Below are 15121 nucleotides of genomic sequence, written 5' to 3'. Positions count from 1 at the left end.
AATTCTATTCCATTTTTTCCCTCTGTTATTTCCATGCCAAAGCCTTCAACGTGTTTACAAATAAATACCTATAGATTCCAGCTCTTAGTACTACTCCCAGTGAAGCAAAGGAATAGTAAAAACCAGTCTCAGGACTTTGTGATAATTACTCCCTATAGCCCTCATCAATTCTTACTGTGTCTCACACAAGTAACAAAGAGAGTGCAAGGAAAAAAAGGAAATGCAACAAATATTTTTAGAATTTTATTAAGTTTAACAAAAACTGAGAAGTAAAGGGTGGTCAGTTTGGAGATTATTTGGATATACATTTAAATGTCAACTGAGATTATTTAACAAACTGTACAACTATGTCAGCCATCATCTGCTGAGCACTAATCAATGTAATCCAAGTCTTCTGGGATTCCAAAACTTTTGTCAATTCTGCTCTCTTCAAATCCAAATTTGCGTTTGGCCCAGGACTTTATTGAAAATATGTTATCTGTAAACAGAATGAAGAGCATTCCATTTTGAATATTTAGGAAAGCATGGATTACAGTCTTGGCTATAACAAAAATCCTTCCATTTGCACTATCTCTGTGTATTTGAATAACCACATAGAAACATAATTACTAGGTAGATTTAGAATAGAAAATGTGAAGCTTTTATTAATGACATACTTTTACTCAGTATTAAGTATTCTTTTTTGGACGTTCCCTTCATCTTTCCTTGTTGCCCTTCTATGAGAAGACTGAAAGCTACAATGACAGAGTAAGCCTGCTACAGAGTGATGAGGGTGTCAATGCACAAGCATTTTGTAGGTCCTTTTTCAACCAGACACCTACTGTGTGACTGTTCACAACTGCAAAAATCAGATTAAAATTAACTATAAAGTCCTTTCTAGTCCTGAGATGTTTGTTCAGATAATGTACATCTTGTTTGAAAGCTAAAAAAAAAAGCACATTCAAATAGCTTTTACATCACTTCTCTTTTAGCACCACATTACCACTATTTTATAGTGTATATATTCTCTTCAATTCAACATAGTAATTCACTGCATTGTTGATGGAAACTCACTACATCATTCCTATAAATTGCAGCAGCATTCCTTAAGACAGGAAGTGTTCTCCATAGAAATATTTTCTCTCCTTTAACCATGAGAAATTTGGTTTGAAAACTCTCTCTTCAAAATAAAAATATGCTACAGCATAATTGTCTAATTAAATAGCAAAGTACTTTCTACAGGCTGAGGCACAGTGCCTATAACTCTGCTAAGAACTTGAGAGCAACAGCCTGTCACCAGCAGTAGAAAGCCCTGACAACAGTAGTCCCAGTAGTTATTTTCAAATACAGAACTTTATTTCCCCATATGCAGTAAACAACCCACTGCAAATGAAGATGTAAAAATAGTCGACACTATAACAATTGTATTCTGCTGCACTTGGCATAACGAATGATAGTGTGAAGTCCATCAGTAGTAGATGAATTCTAAACAAAAAATTACAAACTATATTCTAAATAATTTTTTTAAAAGGACATACATACTGCTTGCTCTGCAAAATAGAAATACAGAGCGATACAGCAAAGCTAAGCAACAAAAGAAAACTGAGTTAAATGTCACAAAAATGCTATCACAGTCACGTGCCTCAAAACTGCACAGCATTTCTCCTATATGCTCGAGCTGACAAATTAGTTTGAGAAATACCTACTTTACATTAGCACCCATCATATGGTAGCAGCAATAAGGTTCCACAAAGCATTCTACTCTTCAGAAACAGATGAAAATTCAGAAGAGAAGAACTGAACTTTCTGAATACCTGGACATCACCATTTTCCATCTCTTTCTCTATTAATGTTTTTCTCATCTTAAGAGAATTTTACTCAATCAGGAAAATGAGCTGCAGGTTTTAACATGGTGTGCAAGATAGCACCAGAAGAACAAATATGTCATGTGCAGTACATTCAGTAGCTAAACTGAGAAAATGTATTTTTTTTTTAATCATGATAATTTATTTGTAAGCAAAATACACCTAGGCATGCTTTTGTGAGGGCTCTCCTACATCAATCCCTAATAGAATTCAAAATTCTTAATAAAGAGGTCTTTTACTGAAGTTGCTCTACTCCGAAGCTGTGCTAAGAAATATAAATGTATACACACCAGTCCATCTATTGGCTGCCTCCTTGGCTACTTTGTTTGTCTGGCCTGAAACAGAGAAGAAAACAAGAAGAAAAAAAGTATACATCAGAGCAAAATCATAACATAGCTTTGAGGCATAGAGATTAAATTTTATTGCTATCATTTTTAGGGAACCACACAATATAAGGAAGTTACTCTGCTGCATCCAAACCCTTGTTCTGTTTTATGCTTTTAAAGTTTCAGCAAGCACAAAACTAAGTAAAAGAGAAACAGGAGCAAAGCAACTTAAGATACCATATGAAAAACAGTGAGTTTTTGAAATGTATTTTAAAATAAAATAATCCTAGTTTGGTTTAACCTGGGGGCTTAACTGTCTGTACCAAGACTGGAACTAGATATATGGCCTGAAGGTACTAGAGGGAACTGAGATGGAAAATACTTTATAACCCTCTCTATACATAAGTAATACATTATATATGTATGCATGACTCCATATAGATAAGGAAAATGACAAGGGTAGCAGTATATAGTATTAATCCAAAAGTTTATCATATTGCTCTGAAAGGTCTCCCAAGCTTTGAGAACCCCCCCAGTGAAATTAACATAAAATAATGTTCCTGATTATTTCACCTGGCTTCCCTCCCTTACCACTGCTCCAAATCTAAATAAATAATACTAAATTATAATTACTACAAATAGCTTTTATACAGTTTCCATGAGGCAAAACAGTATCAAGAAAAAATTCCTCTTAGATCATCTTCCTCCCATTAAAATAAGTACTGAATTAAATGAAGCAGGTTGGTTTGTAACGTGGGAATTTATCAGAATCACTATGGTTCTCACGCCTACACATAACATACTTATTCCAAGTCAGTCTTGTTAGTACTTGCATAATAATACTCATTTGAATGGTCAGCACAAAATTTGTCTCCAGGGGTACTGTGAAGTGAATATATGATCAGGTATCCATTGTTATACAGATTATACTTCAGGCAAAATTAAATTATGTTGAAAAACCATCTGCTAGTACTCAGGAAACTAAGCACTCATTATTCTATCCATAATAATTCAGTAAGTGATCTGAATAATGTTTTAATCAGAGTAAAACATCATGTCAAAAACAGTGCAGTTTACAGAAGTGACCTACAATTAGAAAGCTTGGGCGTAGCACAAGGAAAAAGCAAAAAAAAAAAAAAAAAGATGGGAAAAAAAAAGGATCATTCTTACCTTAAGAAAGATACTCCTTATTTCCTTTGCTGACTGTTGCCACCCCCACTTGTTCAGTGCCATGACTGGAGTGCTGAAAACATACTGGCAGCCACTGGCATTTTGAACAATACCTAACGCTACACAGTGCAAGTCTGCAGAGTAAGGGCTTTCACTGGTCAAGATTTTAAATGTGCTACCTATTATACTTCACTCAGCATTTGTTTGAAATGCTAGACTGGGAAGCTGTATTTGACTCCGAGTAATGAAGGTTGAAATGAAGGGGGGGGGCGGGGAAACAGGATGGTATTAAACTCTATAGATCCACAGCTACAAGATGAGAACACCCTAACTGGCAAGTGAGCCAACCTAGCCAACAGTACCTGTCAGGTCTCAGCAAAGATCTCTGCTTTGCTGGAAGCAGCTAACCAGCTGAGCCCTGCACATCTATATCACACAGCAGCTCCAAGTCCCTGCAGCTTCCAGCACACAGCACTCTGCTTAATGCACAGTGAACTGTATGGTACAGTGCATTAAAAAAAAATAAATGGTGGCAGCATGGTGCATTGACACCTTTTGAATGTTGCTTATGCATGTTAAAATACACACATGCGATCATGTGGTTTTAAAATGTGACTTGCCTTTATCAGAGAAAACACTGAGGTGACCAACAGATACAGGTGGGCAACAGGGTGATTAGAACAACAGTGGCTGCCTATAACTGAGTTGTGGCTAGAAATGAAATCATGGCAGTAAAAGCAGGAAGCTATAATGGGGAAATCCCACAGTGGGCAGCACCTTCAATGACTTAAATAGTAGACAAAAATTAAATAGTAGAAGAAAACCCCCTCCAAACAAAATAAACTCCTGAGAGTAAGTTATACAACTAAAATAAATAAATATTTTAACCATGTCATTCTTTCACACACCACCTGGGACTGATCACAAACTGGCAACAAAGTGTCATAGTAGAAGTGTGGAGGAATCACAAGCGGAGGCAGAACTTCAGGATAGGGAAGGTGACATTCAAACATTCTGGCTGAGTATCACAGAAAAGGCTGCCTCGGTTCTTCAGAGGCTGGTAACACAGATCTCCCACATTACTTTGCTGTCAGGGGACTCAGGGTTGGGAAAACAAAAGTCAGTCATAAAGCCTCCAGCACATGGTATCTCCAGGAAACGCATTCACAAGTCAGAGCAAGTGTTTGCTGTTTGTGATCTCCCACTTACACTGGCTGGCCCACATACACAATAGCACCATAGGGATGCAGGTATGTATTTATTCTGCCATATTGAAAGTTGCTTTGAACACCAGGCCCATTATAGTCACAGCGATGCCAGCTAGCCTGGCAAGTCACAAGGCGCTCACATGTGCCTCATACCCAGCTTGAGCAAGCTCATGCAAACAAGTCAGCTGGCACTATCTCTTGACATCAGGTGAGACTGCTGCAGGATGGTGCTGCAGTCTGTTTCAGACATTAATTCCTTCACTTAAAATTTCCCCTCACATTTCTTTTTTAATTTTGGGGTGAGGGAAACACACCTCATCCATCTCCAGAAACAATTATGTTATCACCTCAGCTGTTGCCTGATGGCTATGGGCTGAGCATTTAGCTATCTGAAGGCAAGAATTAAGTCCCATGGGATCAGGCTCAACTGTTGCCTACAGCTCCACCATAGATTGTCTGCCTGCTGTATCCAACACAAAAGAGAAACAAGCATAGGAAATTACAGACATGCATCACCTGAAGACACCATCTCTTCTCTTGCTTGTTGGAACTTTCACTGGTTGAGTCATCTATTTGTAAACGTGCGTGGTCAGCAAGGGAAAGGAAGAGTAGTAAAACAGATCCTCCCAGACACACCTACTTGATGTACTGATACAACTCAAAGGCATGCTACTTCTGATTGACTATTCTCTAGCTCCACAGGATCAGATGTTGGCTTCCTGGTTTTTAGATTTCACTGAAAAGGAAAGTTTAAGATGTAAAGAATACAATAGCACAAGAACCTAAAAATGTATACACTAGAGAAGAATCAGGCCACAAACTGTGAACTGTAAAAAGGAGAAACTGAAAAACAGCACTGAGGGCAAATGGCAAGTTGCTGAAACCACCACAATCACTGGGTTCCAAGCTCAGCTGAAGTCCTGCAGATCCTCCTTCTGACCACAGCTGCTCTATCAGAACTTGATTTTTGGCAGCTACAAGTACTGCTTCAGAATGAAAGCTGTGCAAGACAATGAAAAGGCCAAATGTGCAGAACAGGTGAGCAATACAGGAGGCAAGATATGTCCCAGATGTTCTTGTTACCACTATTTCTGTGCATAGTCTGACCAACTACACAGTTGCTGTTTGGAAGCACCAGAATAATCCATCTGTTCTGGACATTACATATTTATTTCACTAATTTGTGTGACAATGCATCACAGACTTCCTGCTGCCATGCCTGCAGGATACAAGTCACTCACTCAGCTGAGGCACACACCTGTATTCTCCGCTGACCAGTTTCAGGCATACTTGGCATTTTTTAAAAAGGAAAATGGAAGCTTGCATTTTCTCTCCTGAACTGAACAAAACCAGTCACTGTGTGTACAGCAACGCAAGGCCCAGGAGCAGCATGGCTTGTAACACTAGTTTACTATATTAGCAAAACACACCTGGAAATATGCCTTAAACAGTGAAAGGTTATGAATCAAAGACTTAGTTTTGACTTCATGGACCTCATGGACCTTTCTTCTTCCCTCAACCCCAGGTATCTCCGGAGAACTGCATGAAACTGAAAGAACCCAGATTCTGGGAACTGAACCATTGCCCATAGGATCGGTGATTGCCCTCTTCAGAGAGACAATTCCCTGTATTCCCTTAAAGGAAAGCAAAGGGAGGGAAAGGAAGGACCAGCAGGAGGGAATGCCTAAAAAGAAAGTGAGGGAGGGTTGGAAACACATTTTTTAATGTAGGCCAGTGACACTCTGCCAGTGACCAGAAGGGATTCAGGAGCAGATCAGCAGATAGCTGACAAAAGGGTGTGTGGACAGCTGTAGCAGGGGCAGTAAATGCACCTACAGCAAATCAAAAGCACCTGGTCAGGAGTGAAGGTCATCAGACAAAACCTTAACACAGCCATGTTTTTGAACAAACCTTAACTGCACAATATATATTGACTCAAATATTAGTATGGTCAGGCCATGTTGTTTCTGATCTGACTCAGGAAGCTCTAGTGATCCTCAGCATACTGCTGAACTACAGCCTCTATTCTTTCCTCCTTCCCCCAGATTTGATCACTTTTTTTCCTGGAAGGGGTGGTGGTGGGAATTAAAAGGTCCTACTCGCATTCCAAAAGGAGATGAGCAAAAACTGTTGAAGCCTTAAATATTGCCACAGGAGGAGAAGACCATCACATGGCTCATCAACACAATATTTTTATGCTTCAGGAGACTAAGTTAGTCTTTCTATCAGACTTTGGACACTTCCATGGGTGAAAAACAATTGTGTTGGCAACAACCACCACCATCTCCTCACAAACATTTTCCAAACCTACTTTCAAGTTCTTTCTAAAATCTTCTTTAAGTCCTGCACATATCATTAAAGGAATACCGAGGAAGAAGTCCCTGGATAGAATTCAAATTCAAACTGTAAAGGTATTGTATTCCAGCTCTTAACAGGTACACTAAAAACATCTCAACAGCCAGGACCAGCTCACAGCCACCTATAGACTTGGAAATGAAGAAAGAGCTCTAGCTTTCTTTCCTCTTCTAACTTCCAATCTGGCATTTTCAACGTAACTTTGATTACTGTAAGTAATGTTTATATGTGTCAACAACATTTTCAGGCCTAGGAACCTCTATTTCTACAGAATAACAAAAGCTAGTCATATTTAGAAAAGTAGCACAGTCTGGTGCCAGTTTTGACCTACCGCAACTACTGCCATGACAAAAGTATATGGATTAAATAACTTAAAAGATGTGTGACTGCAGATGGAACAGCACCTTTTCAAGGAGACAGTCACCTATTAACAGGAGGGCTTGTTAGCAGATACATGCAATTTATAACTGCAGTCTTCAGCATATGTGTGAGGGAGCAATTTGACGGTGTGAATGGCAACTCTCCTGCATGAAATGCAGATAACAGCTGCAACTGTTCTCAAGGGCCAGTGAGGATTATTAGCCCAAAGATTCCCAATATTTCTCATGAAACTGGTCAGGGTAAATTAATTGCATTAAGTAGATTTGAATTCCAGCAATAATTCTGCATCCACTTAGACTGAATTTAAATATGAAAAATGACAACTACCATAAGAACTGTATGTGAAATTGAATTTCCAATGACTCTGATTACCCATTGTGTTACACAGAATTACCCATCCTTCTGCTCACAGGCTGCCCTCATTTTACAGAAACCTCATTTTCCTTGCTGTCATCACACTGTGACAGATTTGTGTTTCCCTGCCTCACTTATAAAATATTCACTGATGCACAATTTCAAAAACCTTTCCCCATTAATGAAAATATCTCTTGCAAATAAAGAGCCCATGTCTAAAGGCCAGGGTAGAAGGTGAACAACAGAAATTATATACATGTCATCCACAGAGAGCTCAAAACCTAACTACCTAGTAACTCCTACTGACATGTCCATTCACAAACTGACACCACAGAGCCTGATCAAGAGACTGTAGCTTGCCACTTGGAGATTGTTCATGGCAATGACATGATCAAGTAGCTTCTTGAAAGTCTGTATTTGAGTATCCTGGAGACTAAGTAGTCAACAACACTGTCAATGGGGTAACTCAACATTGCAAGAACGGCTTTAAGAAGAATGTTTTGTACCCAAGTATTAGGCAGACAAACCCCTACACTATATGCAATCTTTACCTTCCCCCATGTTTCCCAAAGAGGTGTTTCCTCTTAGAAGGAGGAGGATAGCACATCAAAATTCTGTCAACTCCTTTGAATCCAAAATAACACTATTCTTCCCCCATACTCCAGTATCCCACATAACACTTAGCCCCATGATATTAATCCACAAGTCACAATACTCCAGAATTCATTACTAAATTCAAGTCAGTGCATAGATATGATTTCTCATTTACATGACATCATAAATTCAACAGAATACTGATGTATTACTGAATAATAAAAAGGAGTACCTTTTTTTACATTTAGACTCTGAATAAAATTTCCAATCACAAGTGCTAACAATTATGAATCCTACCTATTGATCTACAACTATTTTGAAAAGCACAGAACATAACATAAGCCGTTTGCGGTAGAAAAATACTCCAGACATTTTGATACATAAATTAGAAATTCTGTTGCAACTTCTGTGTGTGCATACATATGTATATGCTTGAAAATAAACCTAAGCAAATACAAACCATAGTGCCAGTCCTGTCTATAAGGCAAAACATGGCAGTGCATAGTAAGACTACTAATAAGCTGATCCACATCTCTGGGAATATGCTTTTAAAGGGCCTGTGATCTTTGTTAGCATGTTTGAAAAAAAGTGTCAAGTCCCATCAGCAAAAGCTCCCTCTGTCCCATATGAAAAGGTCACACTGTCAGATTTCATCAGTATGTACACAGTGTCTCTTTGAAAAATGTCCAACAGAATTTGTCAGAACTGCTACCAAAAAATTGCTCTATGCAAACTACATGCTCTTGCACTTAGGTTTCCTGCATCCATGTACCCACAGAAAAGGCCATTTACCTTTCAAGCGCCCTACCTGAAATCCCACGCTGAGATCTTAGTTGCATAACTACATCTATTCTTATCCAAAGAAAAGAGGGAAGCTACGCGCTTACAAAAGGGAGGCAAACACACCAGCCTTCAGATTCAGGGCTCCCTAACAACACTTTTTCTTTCAGGAGACAACCCCACTCTCTACACTTTATTTGTTAGCAAAAAGCTCTGTACTCTATACCCACAGCAAACTGCTGCTGAGCTACATTTCACAAGGAGACTCACCCCAGAGCACTATGGTGTTTGTCCAGCTTAGGATGTCACTCTGCTGCACATCTCTTGCGCCAAAAGAGTTGCAGGGAAGCGTGTGGAAGGGAATGCAGGAGGGCCTCTGGTCTCAGCAGATGTGACTCAATGCATATCCAACCATACCTATGCCATTGCTGAGGTGTTTGCAGCATGTTTTCAAGGTTTCCAGTGCTAGAGCTTTTACAACCTTCCCAAGCAATCTAGTTCTGTGTTTCATTACTGTCATCCTTAGAATAGTTTTTCATCTTTTTTTCCCCATCCTGCAATTTAAGGGTATTACTTACTGCTGAGTTCTCCATGAACAAGCTATTCCTTTCCTTTTTTCAAGGAGATGTAAGTATGTGGAATCCACTAGGACCAATCTTCTTTGAAGCCCAATTTTTGTAATTTTTTCCCCTTAGAATGTAGCTAGTCAACATCTGTTCTTTTTGTTCTACACTGAACTCCCTGGTTAGTTATGTACCTCTCAAGTAGGATATCCACCAGTGACACAGTGTTACAGCTGAAGCCTCTGTAATCCAAACTTGAGTAGAAAAGTATTTCACAAATCTCCGCTGGATATACTTCTGTTTCTGTATCTTACTATGGTGATTTTGCTTTCCTTAACAAGAACCTCTTATATTCAATCTGTAAACGACTATAACCCTGATGTGTTTTTCAAACCCTTCCCCCTTAACTAGCTGCTCCAAATCATTTACGTAACAAAATATCCTACTGCTGCTTGCCACTACTTATTCAATATTTAGTCTATCTTTGCACTTTGTCATGCTCATTTTGAAGTCTCACCTTGTCCTTTGTCCTTGCAACCTCTCCTAGTTTCATCATCTACAAATGATATCTTCTATTTTTCAGCTCATTAATATAAATACTGAGTAGATGTGTAGACACCACAGACTGTTAGAACTTACTAGACTCTGCCTTTCAGATACAGAATTGCTAATGAACACACCTTGAGTACAGTTATAAAGCAGTCTGAGATTCACACTACTGCAGCTTCATCAAGAGATTGTTCCCCTACTCTCCTCACCACACTATCATGCAAAACTTAGCCAAAACACCAAAGACAAACTTCTAATCTACAAAGGTCTCTTACAGTTGCATAGACAAAACTTTTGTGTCTTCTTGGTGTTTCCAAATTGTTTCTTTTTATTTGTCTCCAGTTAAACAGCACAGAACAAGGCATCTATATTAGGAATATACACTGATGGTATATATATGGTCCTAATATATATATAGTCATAATCCAGACAAATCCATAAGGAAAACATGCTCTACCATCCATAGTATACGGGAGATTTCCTAACATATGAGATTGGCAACATAATTTTTTAAACAAGGCCAGGGAAGACTACATTTGACAGTCCCGCAACCTAGCACTGAAGACAACAAAATCCAGAATACCTTTCCTGACCTCTTTTTGCATATGCAAGTCATTAAAAGAAATAAGCCAGTACTTACATTATTTTTATAAATCCTTTTGAACATAACCAGAAATTTATCAAAAGGGTTTTAATGAATGGCACCATACACAACTAACCTAGCAGATCTTATACTGGGAGAGAGAAGCAAAATAATTACTTCACAAAAGCCTGTTTCTTACACAAATTATCTATAGATTACTCCCATTTGATGCTCTCTGCATAGCTTTAAAACATGGCCCAAGAGATTGCTGCTGAATAATTTATAATCATGGAGTATTGTAAGTATAGTCACAAGTAGCCATTTTCCACATCACATATTTTATCAAGTGCTTACAATTCCTATGCAGCTCAACAACTTTTGCCATAAAGATTCACTGGCTCAGACAATAAAATTATTCTCACATATTTCAACGTGTCTGCCTCTCACACTACATATTTTTTCTCCCACTCCAATAAAAACAAATAAGAAACAAAATAAACAAAATGGAATAAAAATAAGCCTTGTGAGCTTTCCCATTTAATTTTTAGAAAAGGTAACTTGCCAGAGTACCCAGTTTATTTAAGCAGGATGTTATGTATGTTAGCTAAAGATTTGACAGTCCTGGGAGATGCATAATAATTATGAAAGCCTGCTGAAGAAGGCAGCAAAAGACTTCATCAGACAGATTATTCAGTGGAAAGACAGATTTCAAAGACCCAAGAAGAGTCCACCACAAGACAAAAATATAAATACCATCAGTTCCTAACTGAAGATGACAACTCTGATTCACTTGCTGTTAGGACCAGTGAAGCAACACAGGAATGAAGAGCCAAGGTGGGAACTTTTGTCAGGGAAGATTCCTAAACATACCACATTATGGTCACCAGTAATCACAGCCAGATTCTTCTCTGCATACTCTGAAAGTTTGCTCTGTAGAAAGATCAGCAACTACTCTCAATAACTGACGGCAAAGAAGTCTCCCTTGATTTTTGTCCTTTTGTTTCTATTATTAGTAGATACTACACAAGTTATGTACATGACTGTATATTGTCTATTTCTTGTCCTATCCTCATCCGGATCTTCAGGAGATCAACACATTAAATACACAATTCTCTGAAAGATGACACTAAGTGAAAAAAAAGGTATCTGCTTTTAAATCTATTAGTTTTGCTATGTACTTTCAAGAAAATGGCTGGTTCACTCCAAAGAAAGCTTAGTTTAACCCTCTAAGGCTAACACAAGAGTGGATGGAGACACCAGTCTAACTTCAACAGAATTACTAATTTGTAACTGCAGACTCTTAGTTAATGGTATTCATGCATAAACCGTAAAAGGCACAGCTTGTCTCTCAGATGCCAGGTGCATATTTCATGGTCAGTAGCTAGAAAACATTCTTAATTGCAAACTGAACATATTGGATCTAGAGGTGATTAAAAAAAACATTCTCTCTACAGGCTTGATCTATTGATTTTGGTGGCACCTAGAACTGGGCTTAAAATTCTTTGTAGCCATTCACTTTTCCAAGTGAATAATTAAGTTTATAAAAATAGCTACCTAATAGTTCATTAACCAAAAATACTGGCAAGGCTCTATTTTAAACAACTTTGCTCAGATATTTTCTAAACAACAGACTTTGCCACAAAATATAAAAAGAAACAATTCTGTAAATTATCAGTGTTTTGACAAATGTTGAGTAAAACTGATGCAACTCATTTTAAAGCCTCTCCATCAGCTAGTATAGTCTAATCTTCAGTTTATTTCTTTCCTACTGATCCCTGCTTTGGGAACAGGGATTATTCCCAGTATTAGTAAGAAATTCCAAAAAGAATCTAGCATTTAGTACAAAGTTTTTATAACATTAAATACATCTGTATTCATAAGACATTTTCAAATTGATTTGAATATAATACCTGAGTGTATCAACAACAAAAATAAATCCAAAACAACAGCAAAAAACCCAAAACCCAAAGTATGCACCCTACAAAACCCAGCAGCTAAATCAACATTACCGTTTCAGCAGCCTCAATATACTAAAGTGAATGGAGAAACTGGTAAACCCAGACATTTTTTCTTATACTATCTGCATAGCCCCATATAATTCTTCACAACAGCTTGTCAAGTTGTCATTTTCAGTGTTTAAACATATTAGAATTAGAATTTTTTGAAGCATCTACAATGAAAAAAGACATCTTCAAGTACATACTGCATATAGAATGACATTTTCATGGCATTCAGTAAAGTCCAGATGTTTTTCCAAATTTTATTCTCATGTAGCCATGTAAGTATTAGTTTTAGAAAATAATCTAAACTTTCACTGGTCTAGTAGTGATGCCTCTGAGATCCCACTTCCAAAGATTCAGAAGGGTAACTTTCTGGGTATTTGTGGTTTGAAATCCAGTTCATTTGAAGGACTCACAATTCATGCCACAGCATAAAAATAAACAAAGAGAGCAGAAGCAAAATGGTTGACACAAAAAATTGCTACATTATGCATGGTTATATCTGGCAGTTTGCTAATTTTGGAGAATACAGTTAGTCCTGGCAAGTTCAGATCAGAGTTTTAAAGGAAAAAATCTAAGACATAAGAATTATCAGCAATTGGACATTCTAAAAACATGCTAAATAAAACAGGAATGCTGACAGGCAACATGTAAGACCAGCCCTATAAATACTAGAAATCAAACCACAGGGAGACACATACATAAGTCAGTATGTAACTATTTCTGAGATTACTGTCCTATGCAAAGACACAACGTAACCAAAGCATCCCAATGTTTTAGTATAGTATAAATCAACATTCCTCTAGCTACAGTGGAAGAACAAGAAGTTTGACATTCTATAAATGTTTATTTTACATTTTTTTACATTTAGCTATTTCCAGTTACAAGCTGGCCAACAACTCAGAGTATAATCCATATCATTTAAGTACTTAGGCTGCCAGACAAACCTTCCTAGAAAATTAATTGTAAAAAAAAAAAATTATTATCTCCCTAACATTTCTTTCTGATGGGCAGAAATAATTAAACTTATGCAGCAGGTTAATTCTGATGTTACAGGAAGCTTCTTTTGTTTGCCTTACAAAAATCTGGACAAATTATGAACTACGGAAAGCTTACATTCTTCATGCTCTTCTCCTCTATCTTCAAGGAATCTAGCAGCATCACATGTATCCAACCACCTTTGCATACACACACCTTATGTCCTATCAGCCTTTCTCCTGGAGAAGCAGAGAATCTCTTCTCTAGAATGGCTACCTCCCCGTGAGAATACCCTTCCAGCATACAAAAAATACGTCCCTAAGCTGAGAAACGAGGTCTTTGTTCTGTTGCTAGCTGAAGAAGCTTTACAAGTTTAACAGAGAAGTATAAAAACCCAAAGTTTTGGGGTTTGTTTTTTGGTTTTCAGTTCTTTTGGTGAGCTTTGTTTCTTTGTCTGATTTTAATTCTGATGACTATTGCCATTTTAACTGCCTTCAATGTTGAGGAAGAACTTATAACTCAATTAACTCAGACAAGATGGCTTAGACAACATTTCCAAGTGGCAAAGACAAACTTCAACCATTGAAATGCAGTAGTTTTTAGAATAAAGATGTATTTTTACAATGCCCTATCTGTAAAATGGAATTATCCAAATATATCCACAAGACAAGACTATTATGTAGCTTCCTCTAGTGGTCAGTCCCTAAATCTTGTTTGTTCTGCTATTTGCTGTAGTTGATTGTTACATACAAATACTGAAATTCTGGATTAAAATGCTATAAACTTGGGAAGGCATTAGAGTTTATACTTCAGCTCTCCAATACAAAAGCCAAGGAAATTAAGCCGAAACATATAGCAAAACATTTGTTACTGATATTAAAAGGACACGCAGTGAAGTCAGAAAAAAACAGAGTTAGTATTTTAGTATTTTGATTTGCCCCCTAGTGAATATGCATTATAGCATATTTTAGTTACATGGTCAAACATTACTTTCCCACCACAAGACTCAGGAAGCAAGACAGATGTTCAGCTTTTAACTGAGTCTTCAGATATTTGCTATAACCATCCAAACTTTGTTTTGACCCTAGAATTAGTGTATATATTTTAATAAGGCTCCTCACTATAGGATATGTTTGTTTCTGCAATAATTCTTTGAGGGAAAGAGCAATTAAAAAGACATAGTAAAGCACTCACTAAATTTGAAGACCACTGAAATCAGATGACAATCTTTAAAATACCACAACAAAAATCAAGGCAGCTCAAAGATATGGGATGGGAAATTAATAGATTGAAATATTATACTGAACAGAACAATATTATACTGAACAGAAAAATTTCCTTAATTACTTCAATGTGTAAGGAAGAGGGAGATGCCAAATAGAGAAAGTGGTAACTGCCCATTACAAAACATCTTATATTGAACAGTCCAACTCTTA

At 37.5% G+C, this 15121-nt stretch overlaps 1 protein-coding gene across 2 annotated transcripts in view; it reads right to left on the bottom strand.

Moving 5' to 3' along the window:
- Positions 1-228: 228 nt before the first annotated feature.
- MND1 (meiotic nuclear divisions 1 homolog (S. cerevisiae)) overlaps positions 229-15121 on the bottom strand; it is a 36567-nt gene continuing 21674 nt past the window's right edge. The window contains exons 6-7 of one of the 2 annotated variants that reach the window (XM_009995897.1): positions 2135-2179; positions 229-478 (exon numbers count right to left, since the gene is read on the bottom strand). In XM_009995897.1, the coding sequence (XP_009994199.1) occupies positions 372-478; positions 2135-2179 (152 nt within the window). In that variant the 3' untranslated portion in view covers positions 229-371. The remainder of the gene's footprint in view (positions 479-2134; positions 2180-15121) is intronic. The other variant, XM_009995896.1, reaches the window with a different exon arrangement.

This window comes from Chaetura pelagica, unplaced genomic scaffold (assembly GCF_000747805.2).
Source record: "Chaetura pelagica isolate M959 unplaced genomic scaffold, ChaPel_1.0 scaffold142, whole genome shotgun sequence".
Taxonomy (NCBI): Eukaryota; Metazoa; Chordata; class Aves; order Apodiformes; family Apodidae; genus Chaetura; species Chaetura pelagica.
The sequence above is the reverse complement of the archived record's forward strand: the minus strand, read 5'-3'. Positions and strand labels throughout refer to the sequence as shown.